This window comes from Rhinichthys klamathensis, unplaced genomic scaffold (genome assembly GCF_029890125.1).
Source record: "Rhinichthys klamathensis goyatoka isolate OS25496 unplaced genomic scaffold, OSU_Roscu_1.1 h1tg000457l_1, whole genome shotgun sequence".
Lineage (NCBI taxonomy): Eukaryota > Metazoa > Chordata > Actinopteri > Cypriniformes > Leuciscidae > Rhinichthys > Rhinichthys klamathensis.
Window position 1 is genome coordinate 13,418 of NW_026606948.1, and position 27,845 is coordinate 41,262.

Consider the following 27,845-nt stretch of genomic DNA (forward strand, 5'->3'; position numbering starts at 1 on the left):
GTTTTAGACTTTCACATAAAGTTTCAAGAAACAACATTCTTTCTATTGATTTTACAGGCGCATAGACATTTATTAATTCCACAGTAACATTTTCAAACATTGCTATTACCTTAATTAATCTGCCTTCTATTACTTCTGTAACATCATACGATATTGGTAGACAAGTCTTTGAAAACAAAACAGCCACCCCAGCACTCAGAGCAGTCTTATGACTCAGAACAATATTTCCTTCCCACTCTTTCATCCATTCGACTTCATTTTCCTTAGTACTGTGAGTTTCTTGCAAAAACATAACATCAATATTTTTTAGCTTCATTAACTCATAAATCTGCGCTCTTTTGCTTACATCCCTCGCCCCATTTACATTCAGGGAAGAGATTTTAAAATTACTCATTATAGGGAATGAAAAAAGCACAAAAAGCCAGGTCCATATCACTCCGCTATTCTTGTGACAATTCATTACTTAATGCTTGAGGACGTACTTTTTGCACAATCTTTTTAAGACGATACACCTCAGGATTTGATAGACATCCTTCACCTTTTTGTTTCATTAAAACCTTTACGGAGTCAATAAATAAAGAAAGATCAGGAAAATAATCTATAACCTCAACATTTCTCATTCCTTTTGTACGCTGGAGAAAATTTTTCATTCTCTCCAAGCTGTAACCACTGTAGTCTAGTCTCATCTCTTCCTCAACTGGACCTTCAGAGCATTCCTGCTCACTTTCTGAGCCAGACAAATCACTTGCATTCAACACCTCCCCAGAACTTTTGGTAATGATCTCATCTTGTGCCTTTTTCTTTGATTTGGTTACATTTTCAACAAGATTAGACTTCCTTTTCACTACTGGCACTTTAAATGCGGCTTCGTCCTCTTTGAGTAGTTCACCCACCATCTCATTAAGCTCAATATCCATTGTCTCATCATCTTTTTGAATTCGTTTCTCACTACTTCCTGGTTCTTCATTGTCCACACTCAAATCCGAAACCTCACCAACTCCACTTTCTTTTTCCACCCTCTGACCCTCATTATGATTTTGAGACCCACTTTCATCTTCTATACCATTTGACACATTTTTGTCTGGACAAGCGCGAACCAAGTGCCCCACTTTCCCGCATCCAAAGCATTTCATGCTCTCCGTTGTTGCAAAAATTACATAATCAAAACTATCAACTTTGAATTTAAAAACAATATTCAGCTCATCAATATCACTCCTCAAGATCATATATACTTGTCTACGAAAAGACACAACGTGTTTCAACAACGGGGATTTGCAACCTAAGGGAATTTTCTTAATCGCCGAAACCAACTGCCCATATCGAGATAATTCACGTTGCAGCGCTTCATCACTAATAAAAGGAGGCACATTGGACAGCAAAACCTTTCTCGCTGGGTTAACAAGTGGGAAAACCTTGATCAAACTATCATTAAGGACAATCCCGTTTTCAACCGTCGCGTTCACTTTTTCAGTTTTATCTAAAAAAATCACCACAGCACCGTTCATTCTCGACGCCGAACGAATACTACTGTGACCAACACCAACAACCGCTCCTACCGCTAACACACATTCTTCGACCGAGCACTCAACTCCAACCGGCACTTTTATTCCATGCTGCCGGGTGAGTTGCTCATAACTCGTCGTCTCCGCATTCGCCATGGCAGCCAGTTTAAAAAACTGGCTAACCCAACCTCCCCTTTCTCACCACAATATCCCCAGTGCTTTGTGACCATAAACAGTAAAAACAGTGAGAGAAACAACACTTAAGTAAAACAGACCTTTGAAAATGAAGGGACTCCACAATCACACTCCGATTCACACTCCGCACTCACTCAGCAAACGCCCACGCATGCGCACGAGAGAGAGAGAGAGAGAGAGAGAGAGAGAGAGAGAGAGAGGAGGAGGAAACTGTGTTTTCAGGACAGCTAATTCTTCCCAGCATTTGCAAGTCTACTGTAAGTCCATCCAGAGGGGATGAGTAGTCCATTATTCATTTGCATGTAACGCTACAAATATGCTGAAATGGTTTGGTAATTTTCCCTGTGTGAGTGTGCAAGTATATGTCATTATTTTGTCATCACATAACCCTCCTGGACTGCAGCGTCAGCAGGGGATTCGTACAGCACACAGAGCCACAGTGTGAAATCAGACGCTATTCAGGGAAATGTTGACTGACCCCTGCAGGTAAGGGTCAATGGTAGGATCCTGCCAAAAGCTGTACAGGAAAAGGAAGTCTATTCATGTCCTATTGCTCCATAACTCTTGGACTCTGACATACAAAACAAGACCATACAGCAGGAGCACCAACACACACTTAATGGACACTTTAAATTAAGTTTTTAAGTCATTTGAAGACAAAGTGACATGTGAAGGCCAAGTACTCAGAATTTGTCCTCTGCATTTAACCCTGCAACCTTCGTGTTCCCAGTCTGACTCTCTAACCATTAGCGTATTAGAAAATGAAGCAAGTCAATGTCCTGTTTTCAAAGGTTTTACTATTTATCATACATAATTTGTTTGTAAATTATTCCTGCGTAAATTGTTGCATTCAATTTAACAAGACATTTACGTAAGACGATGTTTATGAACGAATCATTCTGCACGTCTTTTATGAATAAAATTGTGTATAAAATTAACAGGACAAAAAAATATAACAATTTCACACCTAGCTTGTCATTTCAATCTATTTGTATACATAATTGATCTTATTGTGAACAATTCAACTATGCATGCGTTTCATTAAAACGTGTTTTTAATTAAAATGTCGATTTCTAATCAAAACTCAATCTTCCAGACTTTCCACAATCAACTGCAAGTTTTCATTCAGATCTGCCTCCATCCAACCAACTGAACCACGTCGCGTCACGTCCTGCATTGTTGTATTTTTAACAATCTGTTTCACTCGAACGTACATCACAATAATAAAAAAATGTATTTACTTTTTCTTTTTTTTAATTAATCGGTCGCTATACGAATTGTTAGATGCATATGGACATTATGAACATTTTCCAGACATAGCACAAAGAGTTCTCTTTTACAAGTCAGTAAGGAGAATTACATTATCAGCAAAAGATACAATTGGTAATGTGCATAAATATAACAAGTTCTACAAAATATCATTCAAAATCTCACACTCATGATCTTACGCTCAAGAACAAGAGGAGGGAAGATCGGCTTCCAGGTCAAAGCCTGTGTCTTGTCCCCTTCTGATCCTCAGACAGAATGGATTTGTCTTAGAGAGATGATTTATCACGCCTGTCAAAAACAGAGCAGTGGAATTACATCGGTACAATGACAGGTGCCTGAGGTTGAAATATTCATGAGACTTTCAAACATAAGTATACTCACAATGATGTTACAAATGATGTAAGTGAAACCTTACCTTAAGTACCTGGAACCATTTCTTCTCCCACCATCTGTCATTCTTCATCTTTCTCCTCCTAGTTAGGATGAAAAATCTTTGGGAAGTAAGAGACAATCTTACAGCTTCCTTTATTTCCCAAAAAACAGCAGGTGCAGCCCACGCTTCCCAAATTGGGTGTGTGTCGTCTCTCTTTCTTTGTGCCTCCTCAATCAGGGGTTATGCGTGTCAGGACACTAAGGATACATTTTTTCCAGACCGTGAGGAAGCCACAGGAAGTCTTCTCACACGCGACCATTCTTTTGCCAGAAATTTACAGTCGGTCAGGTTTGTTCCGCCGAGGCCCGGGGCCCCCTCTTCACTTCCTGAGGGGCCCCAAAGGGAGGCCAAGATCAGGGCCGGGACCCCAGGGACTCGTATATCGCCAATGGATAAACTCTGTTATCTACCAGCAGAGATCTACAGGGTAGTAATCGCCAATCACAGGCCTGTACCTTCCTCCACGATCAAAGGATGCGACTGTAAAGACATGATTCCTGCAATCAGCAGCTGTTGATCTTCAGCTGAACACTGTTGCTATAAAGATCCCAAGGTAACACAATATCTCTTAAAGGGATAGTTCACACAAAAATGAAATGCTATTATGTACTGACCCTCACGTCGAACCTCTATGACATTTTTGTTTTGTTTTTTTACTTCAGAACACAAAATAAGAAATTTTGAAGATACTTTTTTGTCTATAGAGTGCTGCAGGGATGATGTATTTTTGTAGGCCAAATCCCAGAAACGAGTTAGCATTCTTGCAATTCTGGTTCCATCATCCTGAAGTCATGGGTTTTTGGTTTAATGCCAGAAATAAGGTCTGTGGTAAACACAAGGTCAAGATATTTTCACGTTTTAGTGAAACGAAAAGGTGGTTGCTAACAAGCGGCTAAATGGGACTACAGAGGCTGACATTAAACATCATCAGCTAAACAGGAAAACTCATCTACTCACTGGTCCGCTTTTACAGCCTCGTTGTGTTTGTAATCGTGCTCTTGCAAACTTTTATACCTCAAACTTACAGGATAAATGTTTTTTAAATAAAGACTGAAAGAGTTGTCGGAAGCTTAGGGATGTGACGCAGAAGTCTACGTTTAGCTTTTTACTAATGCCGATTGCATTTAGGCTTCAATATTCATGAAAGTTGTGTTCATTTGGGAAGATTATCATGATGAACAAAACTTGTAAGAATCATAAAATTTTGTTTATGAGCTTATTTTCTGCAATAATCCAAAAGCCAATGGAAAATTCATATTGGGTTTTTGCTGAGGGAACCAGAGTGATGCTAACTCCCGGGTTAGTCATACGTCATCACTGCAGCACTCTATGCCAATGTTGTTTTGGACCCCATTGACTATCAGTGTATGGACCAAATGTTTTTTTCCAATATAGGTAGGTTAGGCAATTTTGGAGCGGCTAGCAATAGCAAGCTAGCTTTGGAGCGGCTAGCAATAGCAAGCTAGCTTTGAAGCATTAGATCTCACCCTCCCTTCAGAGCGCTGTCAAAGCCACACCTCCTCTAAAACACATGAACGTGTACAGCCGGAGCAGATTCAACAAAGTGTCATGAGAGACGGCATTAAATTACCTCATGTCTCAAAGCACATACAATTACAATAGTAATGAACATAATCAACAGAGCTCTTACATGCACCATGTGACCTGACTGTTGAAGATTCATTTCGGTGTTGATAGTGTCGACACAGAAACACATTAATCCGAGTCTGAGGACGTGAGCAGCTCCGGTGGGGACATAAGCAGCATAAACTCGTTGTTTTGGTTCAAGAGGAACTGTAAAAGGCAGCTGCTGTTTGTCTGCGGTGCTCAGTCACTGTTTCGACAACTCTGGATTGCCTTACGGGACGTGGGCACACATATGTTGACAGGCAGGTAGGACATCAGATGAAATGTTTTGGTCCTGAGACTTCCACAGACGATATATGTGTATACATTTTTTAATATTTAGACCACTTCTATCATTGATTTCTATTAGGATGTGAAGGGTTTCAACCAGAATAACAAAAAGTGTTTATGAAAAAAATTGCCTACCCTACCTTTAAGGAGATTTACATATGCAAAACTTTGAAGCTGCTGACATTTGCAAAGCTTTTTTATTATGAAGCCATTCCATACAAACTGTTGCAACATTCAGAAATACACAATCAAATTTGTCATTTTTATTATATTATTGACTGAGCCACCTGCAATTTTTGCTGTTTGAGATTCTGGGGTTCAAAAGCTTCAGTCATTGTTGTTGTAGAGTCTGAGAGGCCTTTCGCTATGGATATTAGGCCAATGTCAAGGGTCAAAAGGAAATGAAATGCCATTACAAGGAAAAAATCTGAGGTGCCCGTCCTCTGATCTCCTCCAGACAACAGCTGAAAGTAGAAATGATTGAGAAGTTTTTATGTCAGATTAGCGGTTCCACTATATGTCCTCTACACCAGTCTGACTGTGAGCTTCAATCCATCTATATATAGCAGTGTAATAAAACAGAGCTGCTGCATTCATTCTTTTCCTTCACTCTAGCCTGCAGAGGAGAAGAATGCTGGCCAGTTCTCATGACACATGACCCCCAACATGTCCTGCCGTTATAGATGAGCTTCAGAGAACGTCCTACAATTCTCATGCCCCTCCACTGGCATAAAAAAAAATCAATTGTAATTTTTAAAAATGCTGTGAAGAAATTTAGTGCATCTAAAAATACAGTTTTTTAAAAATACACAGTTCAACAAAGTACATAGTTTGCCGTGGTTATATTAAAATGTGCTGATTAAGATGGGCAGAATCAGCTTGTAAAATTGAAAACAGAAGAGTAAAAAAGTAAATAGCGAAATTCTTATGACTCTGACTGTGCCAGACAATCATCTGACATCAGAGTCCACCCATGAGACTCAATCTCAAAGCTTGCGGTCCAGAGCACAGACATACTGTAACCAAGTCCAATGGCCTGTGGTCATCTCGAATGGTCATGGTGTGGTTTGGCATAGGAATGTGAATGGAACAAAATGAAAACAATCCTCAAAGGTCAGATAAGCCTGAGCATCAAATGGAAGCATACAATACAAAACTGAAAAACATTTTATTTTAACCAATTAAATGCATTGATGCAAATAGATCGGAATAAACTCTTTCACTTTATTTTTCTAATAAGATCTGTAGCTATTTTTTAATAAAGTTAAATAGCATTTAGGTTGTTCTACAAACTGATTTTGTGACTGAATAGCTCTATAGGGGACATATAACATCGGACAAAATCTCATACTCTGCTCAAAGCTTTCCCCAAGAGAACTGGTGGGGGGCCGGAAATTAAAATAAAAAAAATTATAGTTTTAAAAATAAATCAAAATGAACACTTAGCTAAAAAATATGAAATATTTTATTTGTTTACCTTTATGTTATATTAACCAATAACAGAACCAAACACAGTTTGGGAAGCCCAGCTCTAATTAATCAGTGTTATAATGCTGCCATCTGATGGTCAGGCTAAGAACTGACAAATGAATGGAGACCTGTTTAGTCATCATGACTTGAATCACACAGTGACCAAGCATAAGGATGTTGGGCAAAAGAAATACAAATTTGGCATATGACATTTGTTTTTGATGATTCAAAACTCATAGCTCATTCATAAGAATGAAACACCTTTAGAGATATAACTAGAGAACAGAAACTGACACATCATGATACTTAAGCTGCAGAAACATCAGTGCCATTTTCACCAGAATCCACATTTCAGTGTTATAGAAAACATAATCATCCAGGATAAATGTGCCTGAACATCATCCAGATGGCTGTCAGTGCAGGTTTGCCAACCTCACTCAGTGCGTCTCTTATGCGTGTGGTATATCCACTGACTGATCTATAGATCTATCTAGATCAGTGGCCGTGTCACTCACAGTAGATTCGGCGTGGATGCTCCCAGGTAAGTGCGAAGGTCTGAGATGTTAGATTTGATAATCTTGGCCGGTATGGATTTCATCTTTAATCTCTGATAGGCAGCAAATCGATGACAGCCTCCAAAAGAATAGTAATAATTGCCCCCCTTTTCTCCAGTGATCCAAAGCACGTCTATGGGAGGCACAACGGAGATATCTGAGCCCTCCTGGAAAATCACCACAACACATCATCACTGCGGCGACCTTATATAATGTCACAAACTGATTAAGCACATTTAAACGTTAAATGTAGTCAATACTAATTATTCTAACGTTAACCTTTATGCTGGTAATGAGGCTTTGGACCTTCTGCTCGTCTAAAACAGGCGGAATGGGTCGTATGATTACGTCCATTGGGATGTTATGGACGTCCTGGATGTTGTCTGAATGGATAGAGCGGTTTTCGCTGCGTAAACTGCCCATGTTTCTCCTGAAAATCGTAAATGGATTCACACTTGAGGTGCCGATGTGCTTCCGGAAAACACCGCTCAGAGTTTGAAAACATCACCAGTCACCAGAAAAAGTTTTACCAGACGGCAGGGAAGTACTGTGTCTGCGCATGCGCGAGTAATCTTTCCTTCTGGTCTTCCTAATCTTTTCCCCTTCCTGTCTGTTTTATCAGCAGAACAAAATAATAGTCAGTGCATTATAATTAAAACGTTCTCTTTAAATCTTGTATCTATATCTATTAGTCATTAAAAATTACATAAATAATATTAAGTATGGATATTGATATGTAATAATAATAATAATAATAACAATATATAACAATATATATATATATATATATATATATATATATATATATATATATATATATATATATATATATATATATATAATTAATAAAATAAGAATTAAAAGTTGTATTTTACTAAGTAAGTGTGATATACCAAGAGTGCTATATGATTAAACTCTGACCCTCTGAAAACCATAGACAGTAAAAGAAATGGACAGAGCGACCCCATTGATTTCAACGGTGAAGACTGAAGCCCGATTATTGCACTTCCTGTCTGATGTCTGAGCGACTGCGCAGGCTCAAACTGAGCGTGACGACAGTCTGGCAGTTGAAAATCTTCTAGTAGCTGTGCCAAGCCAAATCTGAATCACATAATTCCTCAAAAACGTTGAAATATTTCGTCCCATTGCTTTTATAGACTCTCTATTTATGGGCTTCTACCATAGACTGTAAAAAATATGGACAAAGCGTCTGTGACGTCACCCATAGACTTTCTGAAGAACGGTTTTGAGGCTGTTTATGGGGGGTATGGGCGGTGCCATCTTGGAAAATCTTACGATATTTCAAATGTTCAGAAAGGATACAGAGGTGGTATGATGTGTTGTGTCAGATCATGGCCGAGACGTCAAATTTCAGGAATTCCACTCGGCGCAGCCCGTTATCAGCTGTCAATCACGCGCTTATTTGTCATACATTTTATATCTAAATACGATCTAAACCGAGTTAGAAAAAAATTCACCCCCCTCACAGTTGTCAGGCACTCGGGACCTATCCAAAAATACAATAAAAGTCCATGGGACCAACATGTAAACATAAATTTATGCTGTGAAAACGGACATTTTAACATGCGGTCTATGGATATTTGCTCCCTTTTGGGACCTCCCTCTAGCGGATTTTCGATGTATTGCAGTTTTTCGCACTTCCGGGTAGGCTTCATTTTTCAGATTAGAATGTTGCCGCTAGTGATGGGCGATACTGCAAATTTCTGTATCGATCCGATACCAAGTAAATACAGGGCCAGTATCGCCGATACCGATACCGATACTTTTTCATTTTAAAAGCATGCATTTGAACTTGTATGCACTTTCCTGTGCTAGAGCAGTGTGTCATGATTTATGAGGTGAATGCATCATTAATATGCTAAATCTAAACACGTTTTCATGACTACTAGTCCTATTTTGTGATTTGTGCTCTCAACTCCTCTTTAATTAGTCAGTGACTTTTACAAAACTACCCTAATTATAGTACTAGCCTACTAGTACTAGCCCACTGTTCAAAAGTTTGGGGTCTGTAAGATTTTTATTTCTCTTAGTAAAAACTGTAATATTACAATTTAACAATGGCTATCTGTTTTCTATGCCATAGTAAACTGTAATTTATTCATGTGATCAAGGCTGAATTTTCGGCATCATTACTCCAGTCATGATGATAATTCATTTTAATATGCTGATTTGCTGCTCAGGAAATATTTCTTATTATTATCAATGTTGAAAACAGTTTCATATTTTGTCGGAAACTATGAAACATTTTATGCAGAATTATTTGATGAACAAAGTTGAAAGAATAGCATTTATATGAAGTAGATTTTTTTTAACAGTGTAAAACCCTTGACTGTCACTTTTGATCAATTTAATGCATTGATCCTTGTTGAATAAAAATATTAATTTCATAAAAAAGATCTTACTGACGTCAACATTTTAAATCGTTATGTACAGTTTTGGTTTGTTTATTGCGAAATAACTCCCGATTGTTTCTCTGTCATCTAAGCAAGGCTTCGTTTCCCAAACGCACTGGGCCTGTGAGCTCAGCGAAGCACCAGCATCGAACGCTCTCTGTGATTGATTGGTTTCGTCTTGTATACAGATGACTAGGAGAAAAGGTTCTATCCTGCACAATTACCCGCTAACATTCGCTTATTTTTCGCACTGAATTGCGTGCTAAATTAATACAAAATTACTGGTAAAAAAAATACACATTTGGATCGATATTTTTATGTGAGGATCGATCCTTTTCGATACCACGTCAGTATCGAAGTATCGATACTTTAGGATCGATCCGCACATCACTAGGCTTGGGCTTCTACCTTGACTTTGTGCCTCCATGTCCCCCCGATTGCCTCATAGACAGTTAACGATTGCCTACGAGCTTCTCCTCCTGTCTATACGGTAATGTCTCTATTGTGCGACAGAAAGTCCCGTGGTTATGACGCAATCTTTAGCCTATTTTTTAAAAAACGGCTTCTACGGGGCCGTAACGTAAGATACAAAGTAATGGAACATTTTATACATTGTCGTGTTTCTTTAGAAATAAATAATGGACAAATGAAGTCTTTGGACGCCTCAGATGTAAAGTTATTCGCTGTCAAAGTGACGCCAAAATGAATGGGAGTCAATGGGATGCTAACAGCAGGTGACGGTCTGCTACAATGGCGGCTCCCGCGAGGGCCGAGGCTTCAACTTCCGGCTGATGGATTACCCCCTTGCTGAAAACGGGGGTAAAAAACGAAAACGGTTACATCGTTACACCAGTAGATGGCAATAAGGGGCTTTTTACACCTGGCCACTTCATATCCGATCTTGGAAAGACCACCTGAATGCCCTCCGAAACGCAATTCGAGACGGATTTAAATCCTATCGCAAAAAGTCTGGGCCGCATTCCAGACGAAACTGGACAAGTGTAAATGCATCGGTTTGTTGAAACCACATAATTGTACTCCTCCCAACATTGCTAAAAAATAAACGTGTGAGAGCATGTTATAGGCTATGTCATGTTATAGCCAGATGGCGGCGCTACTGCAATAGGCTACCTACGCATCACCACAGATGAGCATCAAGCCAGCGTGCAAACTATGGCAAATCAAAGTGAAAGTAAGTTGCAGACGCTTAACACACAATCATCTTCAAAGAAAGTAAAGAAACGAAATGATCTTACCAGTGCTGTTGCCGCTCTTTCCTATTGCGCACTCTTTGATTTTGAAATTAACTTAGCCGATGATCAATAAAATGCAGCTCATCTGTTGCTTTCGGTGACGTGAACTACATTAAATCTGCATATAGCGCGGGAACTGAAGATCGGATTTATCCGTTTTGGGAAAACACATTTATGTGACCAGGTGTAAATCCTACAGTCTAACTTATGGTGTAAATGGAATCGTTTGGATAAATCAGATAGCTATACGATCAGTAAAAATGCATGAAGTGACCAGGTATAAACAGGCCCTAAGTGACTGTCATTAAATAATTTATTCATAACACCGATTCATGCAGAAATCAACAACTTTATTTGAGTGAGTCATTTTAAATCTTCATTCAACCGATTCATCCATAACAATGATTCATAATGAGTAGCTGAATCATTCACTCAAACGATTCATTACAAACTTACTGATTCAAAACAGTAAAACAAAAGACAATAGGCTTGTTTGAGATGAGCAAAATCTGCGCAGAACCGATCACCGGTGATCAGCGCGAGATGCATGCCGGTTAGAAATGTGTCCGAGTGCGGTCCGCCTTGCTCTGATGTCATGCTGACGTGTGTCAAAAAACTCTCGCGACCGCAAGGCGCACGTGTCGGATTCTGCAGTCGCGCGCAGTTGCTCTCCACCGACTGCGCTGATCAAAAGCATGATGGGAAACGACTTGCTGACGGCACAGCTTAATGCTCATTGGTTTAAACAACCGTGATGTATTGTTCTCTTTTAAAATGTTTGATTTTAAAACTCTGATATCATGTTTTATGTGTATAGATAATGTGTGGATATCCCCAAACTCTCTGACAGTGCGATCTATGTGATGTTATTTAAAAAAAAACACACAAAAAAACACATAGGCCTATCTGTATTAAAGAAAAAATGAATCATAAACATATAGGCCTATTTAAAATGGAATTAAAGAAGTACTTTGGGTGTCTTGTTCATTATATTTATTTTCATATTCAAGCAACAAAACTTAAAATACATCCAGTTTATTAGCAACACCGTGCACGAGTGTGAATCCCGTGAATCCCGCGATATCCGCCTTTGATCTCACAGGTGCCAGATCCACTGCGAGAAGAGCGATCTGTCCGTCTTGCCTGCGCTTTTTTCACTCCTCCTCTCACTGCAGCCGCCTACTCTCGACTACATTTCAGGCGAGGCAAGGCGCATCTCAAACAACCCAGCTAACATGAGTCCAGCGGTCCAGTGGTGGACCACCGGTGGCAAAGTCGGCGGATCACTGGCGTTTTGCTCATCGTTATTCTAGCGGACCTCCAGCGGCAGACGCCGCTTTCCCGACGGTGGTCCGCTATCGTGCCGCTGGTTTATAGTAAGTGTTTTCTGGCGGACCACAGTCGGTCCATGGTTTATAATCAGTTACTCATGCTAACCAAAATGCCCTTACACTATAATGGATAAAAAAAAATAAGCAATGTACACCAGTCTCAATAGCAGTTGCAAATATATTTTTATTAGATTAATTTTCAGTGGACAGATTAAATTAACAACACATTTATATTTATCAGATTATTTTACTCAACGTGACTATTAGTCAAGTACATTATAGGATAATTTAAGTATATTTGTAGTAGGCTACCCTTATGAAAATTAACCATATGGTTTTACCACAGCATTTGCAGCATTTTCACAACAACCAAGGTTTAAAAACCTATGGTTATAGTCATGATTACCATAATTTTACAGCAATTATTACAGCAATATTACTAGTTGAACCATGGTTTTGAAAAAAAAAACACATGGTTGGTAGTTTTACCATAGTAAAACCATATAGTGCTCTTCACAACACAAATCGTTTCAAAGAAGCTTTACAGAAAATGCATGTTCATGGTTACAATCACAAAATATAATTTAATCAGCCAGAGGCAACTGCTACTCACTGGAGAGCATCTTCTGGCAACAAAGTAAAGTCCATAAGATACAAGTCATGAGTTTAAAGTCATGTTCAGTTAAGCCTGGAACACACCAAGCCGACGGTCGGCCGTCGGGCAGTTATTGTGCGTCGTCCGACTGAGTTTCCTCGGTGTGTTCCGCACGGTTCCGTGCCGTCGGCTGAAATTGGTCCTCGTCGGCTTTGTTTCGGCCGATTCGACATGTTGAATCGGCGTCGGGCCGTCGGTAAAAGAGGGAACTCTGATTGGCTGTTCAGCTTAGTGAAAGAGTCAATGCACGAGAATAATAGCAAAACAGCGAGCAAAGAAGTCAAAACTTCTTTGAATATTTCAATATTAACACGAGCGGAGTGGAATAAAGAAAGTGTTTAGCAGGATTGATATTTAAAACGGTAAGCACGCACTGCTTTGTTTATGGTTTGTGTATCTGCAGCCGACAGCGTCGGTTTCCCTTTTTGAATGCTGCAGAAATAGACAGTTAATTGTCTCATTTACACGCAGGCGCAGAACGCGCATTCTAGCTGACAGTCGGCTGTAGTTCTCTCGGTGTGTTCAAGTGCAGCTTTTTACCCCGACGAGAGGCGACAACACAGTCGGCTTTCATCGGCGCTAGTTCGTCAGCGTCGGCTTGGTGTGTTCCAGGCTTTAAACAGACATATTTTTGCTATCCTTCAACATTTCAAAAGGGCAAGTTTGCAGATTGTCTGTGAAACCGGGCCAATGCAATATAAGGTTAATATCTGGCAGTTTTTTATGTCCATCTATAGTTGTCATCATCTGAAGTCTTCAAGAGTGTTGGTGTCATTAGAAGTCTTCACAAGTGAGGCTGGATCCAAACTGGAGCTGCTGTAATATCTAGTAAACTTGCCGAGCATCCTGAGATAGAAACAGGGAAACAACAGGAGAAAGATTAGCATAGCTGCTGTAATATTTCAGGCAAAAGATGATCATGTGCACTTTTTACTATTTTATAGTCTTATAGTGCAAGATTATGAGATGTGTTAATTGAATGCTTGGATAAAGAGATGCGTCTTTAATCTAGATTTAAATTAGGATTGTGTTTCTGGGCCCCAAACATTATCAGGAAGGTTATTCTAGAGTTATTCCCTCACATTCAATTGAATTAATAGGAACTTGTCTGATTTTAATGAGAAAACATGACTAACGAGTCAGCATTTTTATATTTGAACACCATACATTATTACAATGCAAACGTCCTAAACATTTCTGAGTATTATCAATGTTAAAAACAGTTGTGCTGATTAATATTTTTGTGTAAACCAGTGTAACAATTTATTTCATTTTCTTTTTTCTCTCTCCAGAATTAATTGTTAAATAGACCCAACATATGTAAATGGTAGTTTATACTACTGTTCAAAAGTTTGGGTTCAATAGAATTAAAAAAATTAAATAAATTCATATTTTTATTCAGCAAGGATGCATTAAATTGACCAGAAGAGAGAGTAAAGATTTCTGTTTCAAATAAATGCTGCTTTTTTCCTTTCTATTCATCAAATAATCCTGAAAAACACAAAAATATGAAGCAGCACTGTTGTGAATTAATTCGAATAGAAATGTTTAATTAATTATCTTTAATAATAACAGAAACAGTGTTGTCATTTACAAGGTTGTTCAGCTTTAAGAAAAGTCTACCCAAAATGCATAGAGGGCGAGAGCGCGCAGATAGAATAGAGAGAAGAGTGATGAGATTGACATCCATGTGTGTGCGCTGTATTCATTTGTAATCCTGTTCGTAAACTTCAGTAAACAGTTCGTTTTATGTAATTCAAGTCGTCAGTGGTCATTACTGCTTAAGGAAGAAAAGATATGACAAGCACAACTGATTTCAACACTGATAATAATCATAAATGTTTCATCAAATTATAATATTAGAATGATTTCTGAAGGATAATTTGATGCTTCTCCATAGAAAACAATTATTTAAATGTTTTAATATTATTTCACAATATTATTGTTTTTACTGTATTTTTAATTAAATAAATGCAGTCTTGGTGAGCATAAGAGACTTCTTTCAAAACATTAAAAAATTGTACCAACAACATTAGTGTGTTTAACATTAGTGTATGTTTGAAGTTTTAGTTTAGTTCCTTTGTCCACAAGTGGAAATTTGTCTTTGGTTTAGTTTTACTTACTAGTCATGTATGGTTGATGGTGCCTTAGAGATGATGATCAGCTCAACTCTGCTACGGTGCAGGGCATCAGCATGGAAGATCTAGGAACACAACAAACCATTTGTTACAGAGCCAACAATATTATACAATAACAGGTTTATTAAAAGGAAAGAAGCTACAGCAGAAGTGAATCGCAGAAAAGAGAAAGAATATACAGAAAATGATTTCTTAATTAGGATAACAGAATTTATGTTTTTAGGTTTACTTATCCATTATGTTGTGTTCAAACCCCTATAACACTTGTGGTGTTCCTGGTAAAAAATGACCGGCCTTTAAAGAAATAGCTTATAAATCACTTGTTATGCATATTATCACCCAATATTGGATTCAATCTTTTTGTCAACTTGTTCTCTTTTAATTAGTACTGGTTTTATAATTCTGTTTGCATCTGATTAATCATAGGCCTCATTTATCTAAGAGTAGGCATCTCATTTTCTTTGTAAAAAAAGCATTATTTATAAATAATTTTGAAAATATTAAATACAATATGAACATCTTCATGTACACATATGTACATGTGTGCTTGCAAACATTGAGCCCTTGGATCTGTGCATGTGTCGATACATGCAAACGCGCTTCCCAAACAAACACACACATTAAAACACACAAACTATTTTGAGTATTACACATTCTTTTCCACAGAAAGCAACTTGATCCTACCCTGAACTGCATCTAATATCCATTCATCCATCTGACATACACTCTCACACTCACACACACACTCACACACACACACACACACACACACACACACACACACACACACACACACACACACACACACACACGCAAACTGGCTTTAGTCTGCAGTGACCCTGTTTCAAAAGAATCTTTCATGTTCTTTGTTTCATCACAGTTTTCAGACTAAATATTATGACATTGTGTTTTGGGACTAGATGTTCTCACACAGAAAAAGATGAAAATTTACAGATATAGATGTTATAGCACAGACACATATAAATGATTCACAGTATCTTGCTTGTCATTTATTTTGTAGCAGCACAATGGCGAAGAAGCTCTCTGTGCATGATGTTCTTCATCAGATCATTGATCGAGATTCTAGTGAGGATGAATCTCAGAAGAAAAACTACCTTGCCTCGTGGGGATGAAGACCAGGACAAACTTACATCTTTCGACCAGAATGTAACCGTAGCATCAGCTGGCCCTCATCATCAGAAGATGCTGCTCATCAGTGGTTTCAAGGTCTGTAGCTCAGTGGTGGCTTCTTCTAAAACATCTTTCTAATGCTCCTTCACTGCAAGATTCATCCTGCATCGCCTCCTCCTCACTGGTGTCTTGAGCAATGATCTGATGAAGAACATCATGCACAGAGAGCTTATTCGCCATTGTGCTGCTACAAAATAAATGCCAAGCAAGACACTGTGAAGCATTTATATGTGTCTGTGCTATAACATCTATATTTTTACATTTTAGTCCCAAAACACAATATTTTGTCTGAAAACTGTGATGAAACTAAGAACATGAAAGAAAGATTCTTTTGAAACAGGGTCACTGCGGACTAAAACCAGTTTGTGCATAGATATATAACTTAATTATATCCTTTGTGAACAAAGTCACCAAGTTTCAGTCCAATGCGATGACATTAACTAGTATTTTAGGGAAAAATAAAATCTTCTCTGGGTCAAAATGACCCAAACACAAAATGAGGGTTAATATTGCTCAAACAGTGTCACTTACATTTGGATGTCAAAACCTTAAAATAAATTAAACAAATAAAAAATGTAAATATGAGAAATTTAAAAAATGAGAACAGATGCATGGTGATATAGGTGAAAAATATAGTGAAAAAATTGATATGAGATTATTTAAAGAGCTTCCTCACTTCACCTGTGTTTCCCACTTCTCCAGCAGCAGCTTTCTTCAGAAATGTTGAAGTAGTGGAACTTTTCCTCTGTTGTAGAGGGATTATTTTGTTGCTGCTGAAATCACAGAACAATTTTTTATCAATATTTAGCATTAACCATTGAGCTAGTTTCAGTCGTGTAAGTGACGTCATCGATTAACAGCACTTTTATGTTAAATACATACGTTTATGTTAAATAAATTAGCTCACTTCCAAGCAAAATCTTTACAAAACTATCAAAACCTCTCATCTACACATAAGATGTGATTAAAAGCCCAAACCTTCATAAACAAAAGCAAGCTATAACGTTAGCCTAACAACGTTAGCACTAACGTTACCTCTTCTGAAAACGGTTGAGATGCTAACGGACTTTCTCGAAGACAGTAAACCATTTGAATAAAGTAAATATTCAACAGAAGCGTGTCAATTACAAGTAAGAGAAGTGTCAAGAACAGTTGTGTGTATTATTTGTGTGATTTTAGAGACTAAACTCACCTGAAAGCAGTGAAATCAACAGCGAGAGTCGGAGTTTTGCTGCTTGTCTGTTGCACTGGTGACGCGTCCTGCGCCGTTTCCATGGTAACTCATCTCTGCTCCAGTGTTTGAAGGCGACTCGAATATTCACGCGCACGTCCATTAAAACGCGTCAAAGTCACGCAGCATTTACAAACATATACATCTAGAATTAGAACCTTACTTGAATAAAAATCTCATTATTAAATCATGAATTTAAAACTTATTTTGAAGTTATATGCCCCGTTCATAGGTGCAAATTACCACTCCAGCACGTGATAGTGGGACAATTGTGGCACTTTTATAATATCAGATTTTTTTATTATTGTTTTTACGAACACTCAAGCCCCATATTTCATTTGAACGCGTGCTAAAAATGCTTATAGGCAGTATTTTTTATACCACCAACACTTTGCTTTTGATATAGCTACTTGCCAGTTTCACATTTTTTTTATTCAGTGCTTTCAGATTATTTTTAACTGTAAAAAATAAATTAAAAATAAATATACATTTATAAATTAAAGATGTCCTGTAAGTGCTCAGCAACACTGGACCGACTATCGGCTTGCCACTGGTGTGCCGACGTTGGCCCAGCCGCGGAAAGCCGCCGGTGGCGTGCCACCCAAAAAACGCAGGCGGACCGACCGCATTTTCAGATTGGTCGTTTTGCCAATGGTGTGCCGCCGGAGGTCCGACCGTGTCAAGCCGCTGACTTTGTGCCGCCCAAAAAACGCTGGTGGACCGCCAGGTCATTGTTAGCTGGGAAGCCTTGTGTGATTCAACTGTTTACTAGCTTTGGCTTCGCTTGAACTATTTTCGTTGGCGGAGAAAAAAAATGGACAAAGTAGTAACTGGCAATTGTGTCTAAAATGTAAGTTTTAACTTCTTGTATAATGAACTTGTTGCTTCTGATATAGATACAGAAAGAAAAAAAACGTTTAAGATCCGTGCATGAGCTATAGCTTACCGTCCTCAAAAATACACAAAAAGCTATTTTTCTCCTCAGAGATGGGAAACTTATGTTTAGTTATGATTACAAAATGTTGATTGCTGTATATAAACACTAAAAGTGCAGTGCCAAAGGGACTTTGACAATGCACGGTCGGTACTGTGTATTTTGGATATTTATGTGAACTGATATAGCATATATATTGCAAAATCTGCACATTTCTCCTCACTTTTGTTGGCAATAAAGATATTAAAATATGAGGTATTTAAAAAAAACATACTTCTCACCTAGTAGTATCAGACGTCTGAAGCTTGTTCTGTCATTTCTGATTTTATTTCTAAACTGGCAACAAAACAAAAAAAGTCTCCCCAGAAATGATCAATCATTTGTGTAAAAGTTGGCCTGACAACATAACCATTGCCAAATGCCAAGACAATTTACAGAAAATTTGTCCCTGCAGTACACTGGACATTTGGCACGAGAAGGAACGAGATCTGTCTACAGTAGGTGAGGTTTTTTGGAGCTCGGCTCACTCTGTCTCTCACTGTGGATCATTAATGGAAAGGAAAATGAACATTTGGATCTCTAAATGCTGTGAACTGATTCTTCTGACAGGAGCAGAAGGGACGTTTGGACCTACTGCCAGCAGGCTGTAACAGACAGATGGGTTTTCACACAAACAACAGAAAACATCAAGAGCAGTCAGGCTGGCACACACAGAAGAATCAGCAAAGGGAAGAAAGTCTGGATAATGAGGCACTGCTAGCAGGAGATGATAATTCACTCTGTGCTGTGAGAAGACAAACTGTCCACTCCATTTAGAGTTCAACTCCACAGTTACAAAGCCATATGGTGAGTTCACTAGTATGATTTAGTGAGTTGTCTTATTTTAATTTTATTTATTGCGCCATCAGGTTTTATAAAATATAGTGTTATGATGGAAATAACAATTTCATATAAACATTTTAAAGTCACAATGAAATGGAAATAGTGACAGATCTTTTCTTTCATATTGTGAAGAACATCCAAATAAACTGGATTATCAGTAAAGAAAAAAAATTAGGGCAGGGACCAGTGGCGGAGCCAGGGGGTGGCCAGGGGCCATGGTCACCCTTGGCTTAAGCTTGGCCACCCCTCTCACAACGAGTAGTATGAAGCTGCAGACTCGGAGACCTGCATCTACAGTCCCCCTGCACCCAGAGTCCCGCATTCTCAGACCCCTCGTTTTTCGAGACAGCGCCTCCTATCAAATTGTATCGGATAAACATGTGAAGAACTTAAGCCAAAACGTGAGTAGGCTATCTTCAATTTTATTTAGCGAATCGTAGTAGCCTACTCGTTTGATTTATTTTTTAATAAAACTAATTTAGCTCATCGATACAACATATGAATAGTCCATTTAATATTTGTAAAGATAGTTTGTAACAAGATTTGAGCCGTTAATGTATGTTTTTTCGCCCTCTTCCCCCCGAAAATATTTTGATAGCTAACGTTAGCCTTTAACCTTGGACTTTTTGATATGTCATAAATGCTGCAGTGATTTTCACTGCCCATTTTGTGCCCCCATATATTTCAAACCCACAAAGTTGTCCTAAGTTCAAAAACATCTCAAGGGACACTTCAACAGAGCAGTGCAACATGAAGGTAACATTTGCCAACATCTTTTTTCTTTTTTTTTCTTTCTTTTTGAAACATCATAAGACATGTGCTATCGGGCCTATACTGTTGTAGGCTATTCCAGGGTACACCATACATCGATGGAGTCGCCCCTGCCGAACCCAGCAACATATCATTTTATGATTATGCAAAGCGACTTATAAATTCGTTTTTTTAATGCAATTGAAGGCGAAAAGTAAAGTCACGAACACAGTTTTTTCTTCCTTTTTTCTTTACAGCAAGATGATGTTTAGGTGATCATTAAATAAAGTACATAATTGTTTATTATTGGTGTTTTGTCTATTCTGATTTGTTTTGCTTCGGATTCAAAATATCAAAAAAACAGATTTTGTAATGTTAGCATGGTAATGTTAATTAGACCATTATAGGTTGAACTGAAAGAAAAATTGGAATTTGAATAAAAAAAATATAAAAAAACATTGTAGCAATATAATATCACATACTATTTTTCAGAAGATAGTTCAATCTGTAATTGTATCCCTTCCATCGCAATGAGTTTTTTTTTGGCACATGCATTAAGCAGGGAACGCAAATATTTATTGGATCATTTATTTGGAGACCGTAATATTGCATCCTATTGTTTTTAATTGCATTTGGATAAGCGTGCGCTGTACTCTGTGTGCGGGTGTTATACGATCTTTCGAACAGCAGGAGGCGCTGTGTTCGAAAAACGAGGGGTCTGAGAATGCGGGACTCTCGGTGGGGGACTGTAGCAGGCTCCGAGTCTGCAGCTTCATAATATTGCTCACAACTGCTGTTTCTGTGTCTCTCTTTTTTTATTGAATTTTTTTTTTTTTTTTTTTTTTTACAAGAATTTAGTTTTTAAAACACAGAACCGTATCTTAAGACCACAAAAAACGTTGAGACTTTTCAGACACGCACTCCAACTTCACCTCAGCGCCAGGCTCAAGTCAAACGAGTGCGGAAATGTACAGGTGCCGAATAAGCTTCAGCAGTGACCGGAGCATAGTAAATATAGAGTCGATGTTCCTCAACTGGTGGGTTGCAAGACCGTTTTGAGTGAGTCGCATATGTCCAGTCAAAGAAACAACAACGTAATTCTCTTTTTTTTTCTGATTCTACTTTTATTTTGTGTGAAAGCTTGACACTTCTGTCAGATGCGGAGAAAAGCGCGTTGTCCTGAATCAGTAGGCTATCTGATGTAAGATGAGATGTTGCAAGGTCAACAAATGTCAGTAAAACTAACTTTTTACTGTCCTGTCAGACGTTGAACTGTAGGCCTACTTGCACATCACGCGCTAATGTGGCGTGCTGTAGCCGTAGTTCTGTCGTCAATTAACTCATGAAATAATCAAAAAGGCGTACATGCATGTATGTATTTGTTATATATGCGTCACATATGTCTAGACTAAAATATTCTGCCATGTTTAAGGCACAAACTGATAGGCTATGTGGTTTTTTAATGTACAAATAAATGTGAGCACTGTGCATTTGTACTAGAAGATAGGCAGTAATTTTTTTCGTTAATTTGTAAAGGACAAAATAAAATGCATCATTTTTAAATCCATAAAATAACTAATTTTACATTCTGGCATTTATGTGCATGTTGACTTCCGCCTTGTTCACATTCATGCACATAGGGATTCAAAAGAGATGTTTCCCCCCTTTTTAATTAGGTATGATAGAACGGTTTAGATTCTTTATTTTGACAACTAATATAGAAAGATATATTTTGATTATATAAAATTCAATGAAGGCTAAATAATCTTTGAACTGCAGTAGTTATCTGCATGTCTCATCCATGAAGGTGCAACAATGTTGGGGGTTTTGAGAACCAGATCCATGCTAACTGAGCAAGTTTACTATATGACTAAAGAACTTTAGCTATAGTGTGTGTCCCCTTTATTAATGTGCCTGGAGGTGGTAAGTAGCTAATAATAATAAAGAAATATCAAATTCACTCAGTATTCCATGATTCCTAATTCACTACTCTCTCAATTACAATTGAATACAAATGAACTGTATTCAGTTGTGTAGGAACAGTCCAATACATTATTGAAACTAATTATTATGTTAAAATAATTAAGATTTATGTGCCACCCCAGACTGTTTGCTGGCCACTGCCTGGCCACTCCTATGAAAAAATCCTGGCTCCACCACTGGCAGGGACTTGGTTTTATTCACCGGTTTTTGATTGGATGAAGTCAGATCTGAATGAGCTTGTCACCAGAGAGAAGTCTGTCCTTCCACTGGAAGAAGTAATTAAATAAACAGGAAAATATATGCATGAATTAAAAAAAAACATACATTTAGAAAATATTCATTTCATTCATTTTTTTATTGTATTGTTAAAGCACAATATTAATTTTTATATATATACACCACCAGTCAAAAGTTTTGGATCAGTAAGATTTTTTATGTTTTTAAAAGAAGTCTCTTCTGCTCACCAAGGCTGGATTTATTTGACTAAAAATCAAAATAAAACATTAATATTGTGAAATATTATTACAATTTAAAACAGCTGTTTTCTATAGTAAATATAATATATAGTATTAACTATATACTAATATATAGTAAAGTTTAATTTATTTATTTGATCAAAGGTGAATTTTCAGCATCATTACTCCAGTCTTCAGTCACATGATCCTTCAGAAATCATTCTAATATGATTATTTGCATGCATGATTATTATCAATGTTGAAAACAGTTATTTACATTTTTATTTCAGGATTCTTTGATGAATAGAAAGTTCAAAACAACAGCATTTATCTGAAATATAAAGCTTTTGTTACATTAAACACTACTGTTCAAATGTTTGGGGTCAGTAAGAAATTTTTTGGGGGGGGGGGGGTCAATATTTTTATTCAAGGATAAATTAAATTGATCTTAAGTTACAATAAAGACATTTATAATATTACAAAAGATTATATTTCAAATAAATGCTGGTCTTTTTAACTATCTATTCATCAAAGAATCCTGAAATAAAAATGTAAATAACTGTTTTCAACATTGAGAATAACAGTCAAGTCAAGTCAAGTCATCTTCATTTATATAGCGCTTTTAACAATGAATTGTTTCAAAGCAGCTTTACAGAGATAAACATATAATTTAAGGTAACAGATTGTTTTGGCGTTATAGCGGTTCTTGAATAATGTTACTTCCAGCTAAAGTTAACTTTGATTGATTCACCTCCGTCGAAATGATCAGACTTTAAACGCGAACCTGTGATTAATGCTGACGGCGTTCACATGCTCATTCAGAATTCTATAGTTATGTGCTTTTTAAAATATGTGCGCAGGTTTGTAATTCATACAACCCAGCCTAAACAAACTACTTTTCTTGCCTATAAATTTTGATACAGAATTTTGTTTTATTTTATCACTTCGGGGTACGCGAGCCGGAATTCACAACGCTTTATCTGTAGAGTGGGAAAGGGATCCTCCATAGGGAGAGGATAGTGGATACTTCAGCACTGCATTGTCATCGGGTCCAGGCGAATCTCCTTCGTCAGATCTGGACACGGCCTGGATCCGGCAGGCTGCGGGAAAACCTCGGGATAAACAAAGACACTAATATTAGCGTAGATGCCATTCTTCTTATGATGTAGCGAGTACATCAAGATTTAAGGGAAGTGTTCCCAGTTCCGGCTGACCTAATCTATGCCGCCTAACATTGAATTTATAGAAGTCTATAATGTATTATGTGTATGCTAGGTCAAAGAGATGTGTTTTTAGTCTAGCTTTGAACTGACAGAGTGTGTCTGCTTCCCGGACAATGGTAGGAAGACTGTTCCAAAGTTTTGGTGCTAAATAGGAAAAGGATCTACCGCCAGCAGTCGATTTAGATATTCTAGGTATTATCAACTGGCCGGAATTTTGAGATCGCAATAGACGTGAAGGACTATAATGCGTTAAGAGCTCGCTCAAGTACTGCGGAGCTAAACCATTTAGTGCTTTGTAGGTAATCAACAATATTTTAAAATTTATACGATGTTTAATAGGGAGCCAATGCAGTGTTGACAGAACCGGGCTAATATGGTCATATTTCCTGGTTCTGGTAAGAACTCGAGCTGCTGCGTTTTGAACTAGCTGTAGTTTGTTTATTAAGCGTGCAGGGCAACCACCCAGTAGAGCATTACAATAATCTAGCCTTGAGGTCATGAACGCATGGACTAATTGTTCCGCATTTCCCAATGAGAGCATATGGCGTAATTTAGATATATTTTTTAAGATGGAAAAATGCAGTTTTACAGATACTAGACACGTGGCTTTCAAAAGAAAGGTTGGTATCAAATAGCACACCCAGGTTCCTAACCGACGACGAAGACTTGACAGAGCAGCCATTAAGTGTTAGACAGTATTCTGGGTTATTACGTGTGGAAGTTTTTTGTCCAATAATTAGAATCTCTGTCTTTTCAGAATTTAGTAGTAGGAAATTACTAGTCATCCAATTTTTTATATCAGCTATGCATTCCGTTAATTTTGTGAATTGGTAAGTTTCGTCGGGGCGTGAAGAAATATACAGCTGAGTATCATCGGCATAACAGTGAAAGCTAACTCCATGTTTCCTAATGATATCTCCTAATGGTAGCATGTACAGAGTGAACAGCAGCGGTCCTAGTACTGAGCCTTGTGGTACGCCATACTGAACTTGTGATCGATAAGACATCTCTTCATTTACTGCTACAAACTGATAACGGTCAGTTAAGTATGATTTAAACCATGCTAATGCAATTCCACTAATGCCAACATAGTTTTCTAGTCTATTTAAAAGAATGTTGTGGTCAATGGTGTCAAATGCAGCACTAAGATCGAGTAACACTAAATAGAGAGATACAACCACGATCGGATGATAAGAGCAAATCATTTGTGACTCTAATGAGAGCGGTCTCAGTGCTATGGTACGGTCTAAATCCGGACTGAAAATCCTCGCAGATATCATTTCTTTCTAGAAAGGAACATAGTTGTGAAGATACTGCTTTTTCTAATATCTTTGACAGAATTCGAGATCGGCCTGTAATTGACTAATTCTGTAGGATCAAGTTGTGGTTTTTTAACAAGCGGTTTTATCATAGCCAGTTTAAAGGTTTTTGGTACGTATCCTAGAGACAAAGATGAATTTATGATATTAAGAAGAGGATATATGACCTCTGGAAACATCTCTTTCAGTAGCTTAGTCGGTATAGGATCTAACATACAAGTTGTCGATTTAGATGAATTAACGAGTTTGCAGAATTCTTCCTCTCCTATAGCAACAAATAAATCAAATTTTTCCTCAGGGAGACTACAATGCACTTCCTGATGCGATACTGTGGTAGACGGTTGCATAGTTATAATTTTGTCCCTGATATTATCAATCTTATAAGTGAAGAAGTTCATAAAGTCATCACTGCCGTGTTGCTTTGACACTTCTGAGCTTGAAGCTTTCTTTTTCGTTAGTTTAGCCACTGTTTCAAATAAATACCTAGGATTATGTTTATTTTCTTCTAATAGGTTTGAAAAATAAGCAGATCTAGCAGCTTTTAAAGCCTCTCTGTAAGCAATTGAGCTCTCTTTCCACGAAATCCGAAATACCTCTAGTTTAGTTTTCTTCCAGTTGCGCTCCATTTTTCTGGCTGCTCTCTTTAGGGCCTGAGTGTGCTCGCTGTACCACGGCGTTGGACTATTTTCTTTAATCTTCTTTAAGCGCAACGGAGCAACTGCATCTTAAGTGCTGGAAAAGAGAGAGTTAAACGTTTCTGTTGCAATATCGAGTTCTTCTAAGCTATCTGGGATGCTGAGATGATGAAACTGATTAGGAAGATTATTGATAAAGCAATCTTTAGTGGCAGAAGTTATAGGTCTAACGTATTTATAACACGGAGTCGGCTTTGCAGCCTTGGCTAAATGTAATTTACATGAGACTAGATAATGATCTGAGATGTCATCGCTCTGCTGCAGAATTTCAACAGCATCAACATCTATTCCATGTGATAATATTAGATCTAGAGTATGATTACGACAATGAGTAGGTCCTGACATGTGTTGTCTAACTCCAATTGAGTTTACAATGTCTTTAAATGCCAATCCCAAAGCATCTTTTTCATTATCTACATGTATATTAAAATCACCAACAATTAGTACTTTATCTGCAGCCAATACTAAATCTGATAGAAAGTCCGCAAATTCTTTGATAAAATCTTTATGGTGCCCTGGTGGCCTATATACAGTAGCCAGCATAATTCTCAAATGTGATTTATCGTTTACACTATATATTTTTACATTAAGCACCAATACTTCAAAAGAAGTATATTTAAAGCTACATTTCTTAGTGGTTTTGAAAATATTACTATAAATTACAGCAACACCTCCCCCTTTGCCTTTCAGACGAGGTTCATTTTTATAACTGTAATCTTGTGGGGTTGACTCATTTAAAATAATGTAATCGTTTGGTTTTAGCCAGGTTTCTGTCAAACACAGCATATCAAGATTATAATCTGAAATCATATCATTAACTATAAGAGATTTTGAAGTAAGGGATCGAATATTCAGCAACCCAAGCTTTATCATTTGCTCATCTGTATTATATCTGTTTTTTATTTGTTGAACATCAATTAAATTTTTAACCTGACGTTTTTTGGGATTTCCAAATTCGGGGAACAGACACAGTCTCTATATGATGATATCTAGGTGAAAGAGGCTCTATGTGATGGGATTTATCTGACCTTGGTGACGTGAGGCCGCTAGCAGACGGTCGGTTTAGCCAGTCTGTCTGCTTCCTGACCTGAGCCCCAGATTGTCATGTTTTAGCTCTAAGACTATGAGCCAAATTACTAGAGAGAAGAGCAGCACCAGCCCAGGAGGGATGGATACCATCTCTTTTCAACAGATCAGGCTTGCCCCAAAAACTTTTCCAATTGTCTATGAATTTTATATTATTCTGCGGACACCACTTCGACAGCCAACCATTCAGTGAGGCCAATCGGCTAACTATCTCATCACTCCTGCGTACAGGAAGGGGGCCAGAGCAAATTACAGTGCCTGACATCGTACTTGCGAGTTCACACACCTCTTTAATATTAATTTTGGTGATCTCCGACTGGCGGAGTCGAACATCATTAGTGCCGACATGAATAATGATCTTAGAGAATTTACGATTAGCATTAGCCAGCACTTTTAAATTTGCTTTGATGTCAGGCGCTCTGGCTCCCGGCAAACATGTGACTATGGTGGCTGGTGTCTCTATTTTCACGTTCCGTGTGCAAACAGTGAATGTTTTTTGAGCATCAAATCCGCATATTAGAATGATTTCTGAAGGATCATGTGACACTGAAGACTGGAGTAATGATGCTGAAAATTCAGCTTTGCATCACAGGGATAAATAACATTTTAAAATATATTAAAATAGAAAAGTTATTTTAAATTGTCATACTATTTCACAATATTACAGTTTCTTTGTTTGTATTTTTAATCAAATAAATGCAGCCTTGGTGAGCAGAAGATACTTCTTTTAAAAACCTAAAAGAAATCTTACTGATCCAAAACTTTTGACTGGTAGTGTGTGTATATATATATATATATATATATATATATATATATATATAATATGTTATATATATTAGCATATATATATATATATATATATATATATATATATATATTAGCAAAGACTAATATTGTTACTCTAAATCTGACTGCAGTGAAATAAAATCACCAGCAGATGGCGGGCAAACGTCAGAATCCTGTTG

The 27,845-nt window shown here is 37.6% G+C and overlaps 1 protein-coding gene across 1 annotated transcript; it reads right to left on the reverse strand.

Annotated features, from left to right (window-relative positions):
• Positions 1 to 7,294: 7,294 nt before the first annotated feature.
• Positions 7,295 to 7,858, reverse strand: srxn1 (sulfiredoxin 1 homolog (S. cerevisiae)). The gene is made up of 2 exons (XM_056236626.1): positions 7,620 to 7,858; positions 7,295 to 7,507 (listed from the first exon to the last, which is right to left on the reverse strand). Exons 1-2 carry the CDS (start codon positions 7,761 to 7,763, stop codon positions 7,298 to 7,300), a joined length of 354 nt encoding a protein of 117 aa, XP_056092601.1. The 5' UTR covers positions 7,764 to 7,858; the 3' UTR covers positions 7,295 to 7,297.
• Between the last annotated feature and the right edge of the window lie 19,987 nt (positions 7,859 to 27,845).

Bases quoted from the DNA above. Each gene is read 5' to 3' on its own strand.
- srxn1 (XM_056236626.1), bottom strand. From the start codon at position 7,763: ATGGGCAGTTTACGCAGCGAAAACCGCTCTATCCATTCAGACAACATC. The intron at 7,508-7,619 runs GTTAACGTTAGA...GTGATTTTCCAG, and splicing joins GCCTCATTACCAGCATAAAG to GAGGGCTCAGATATCTCCGT.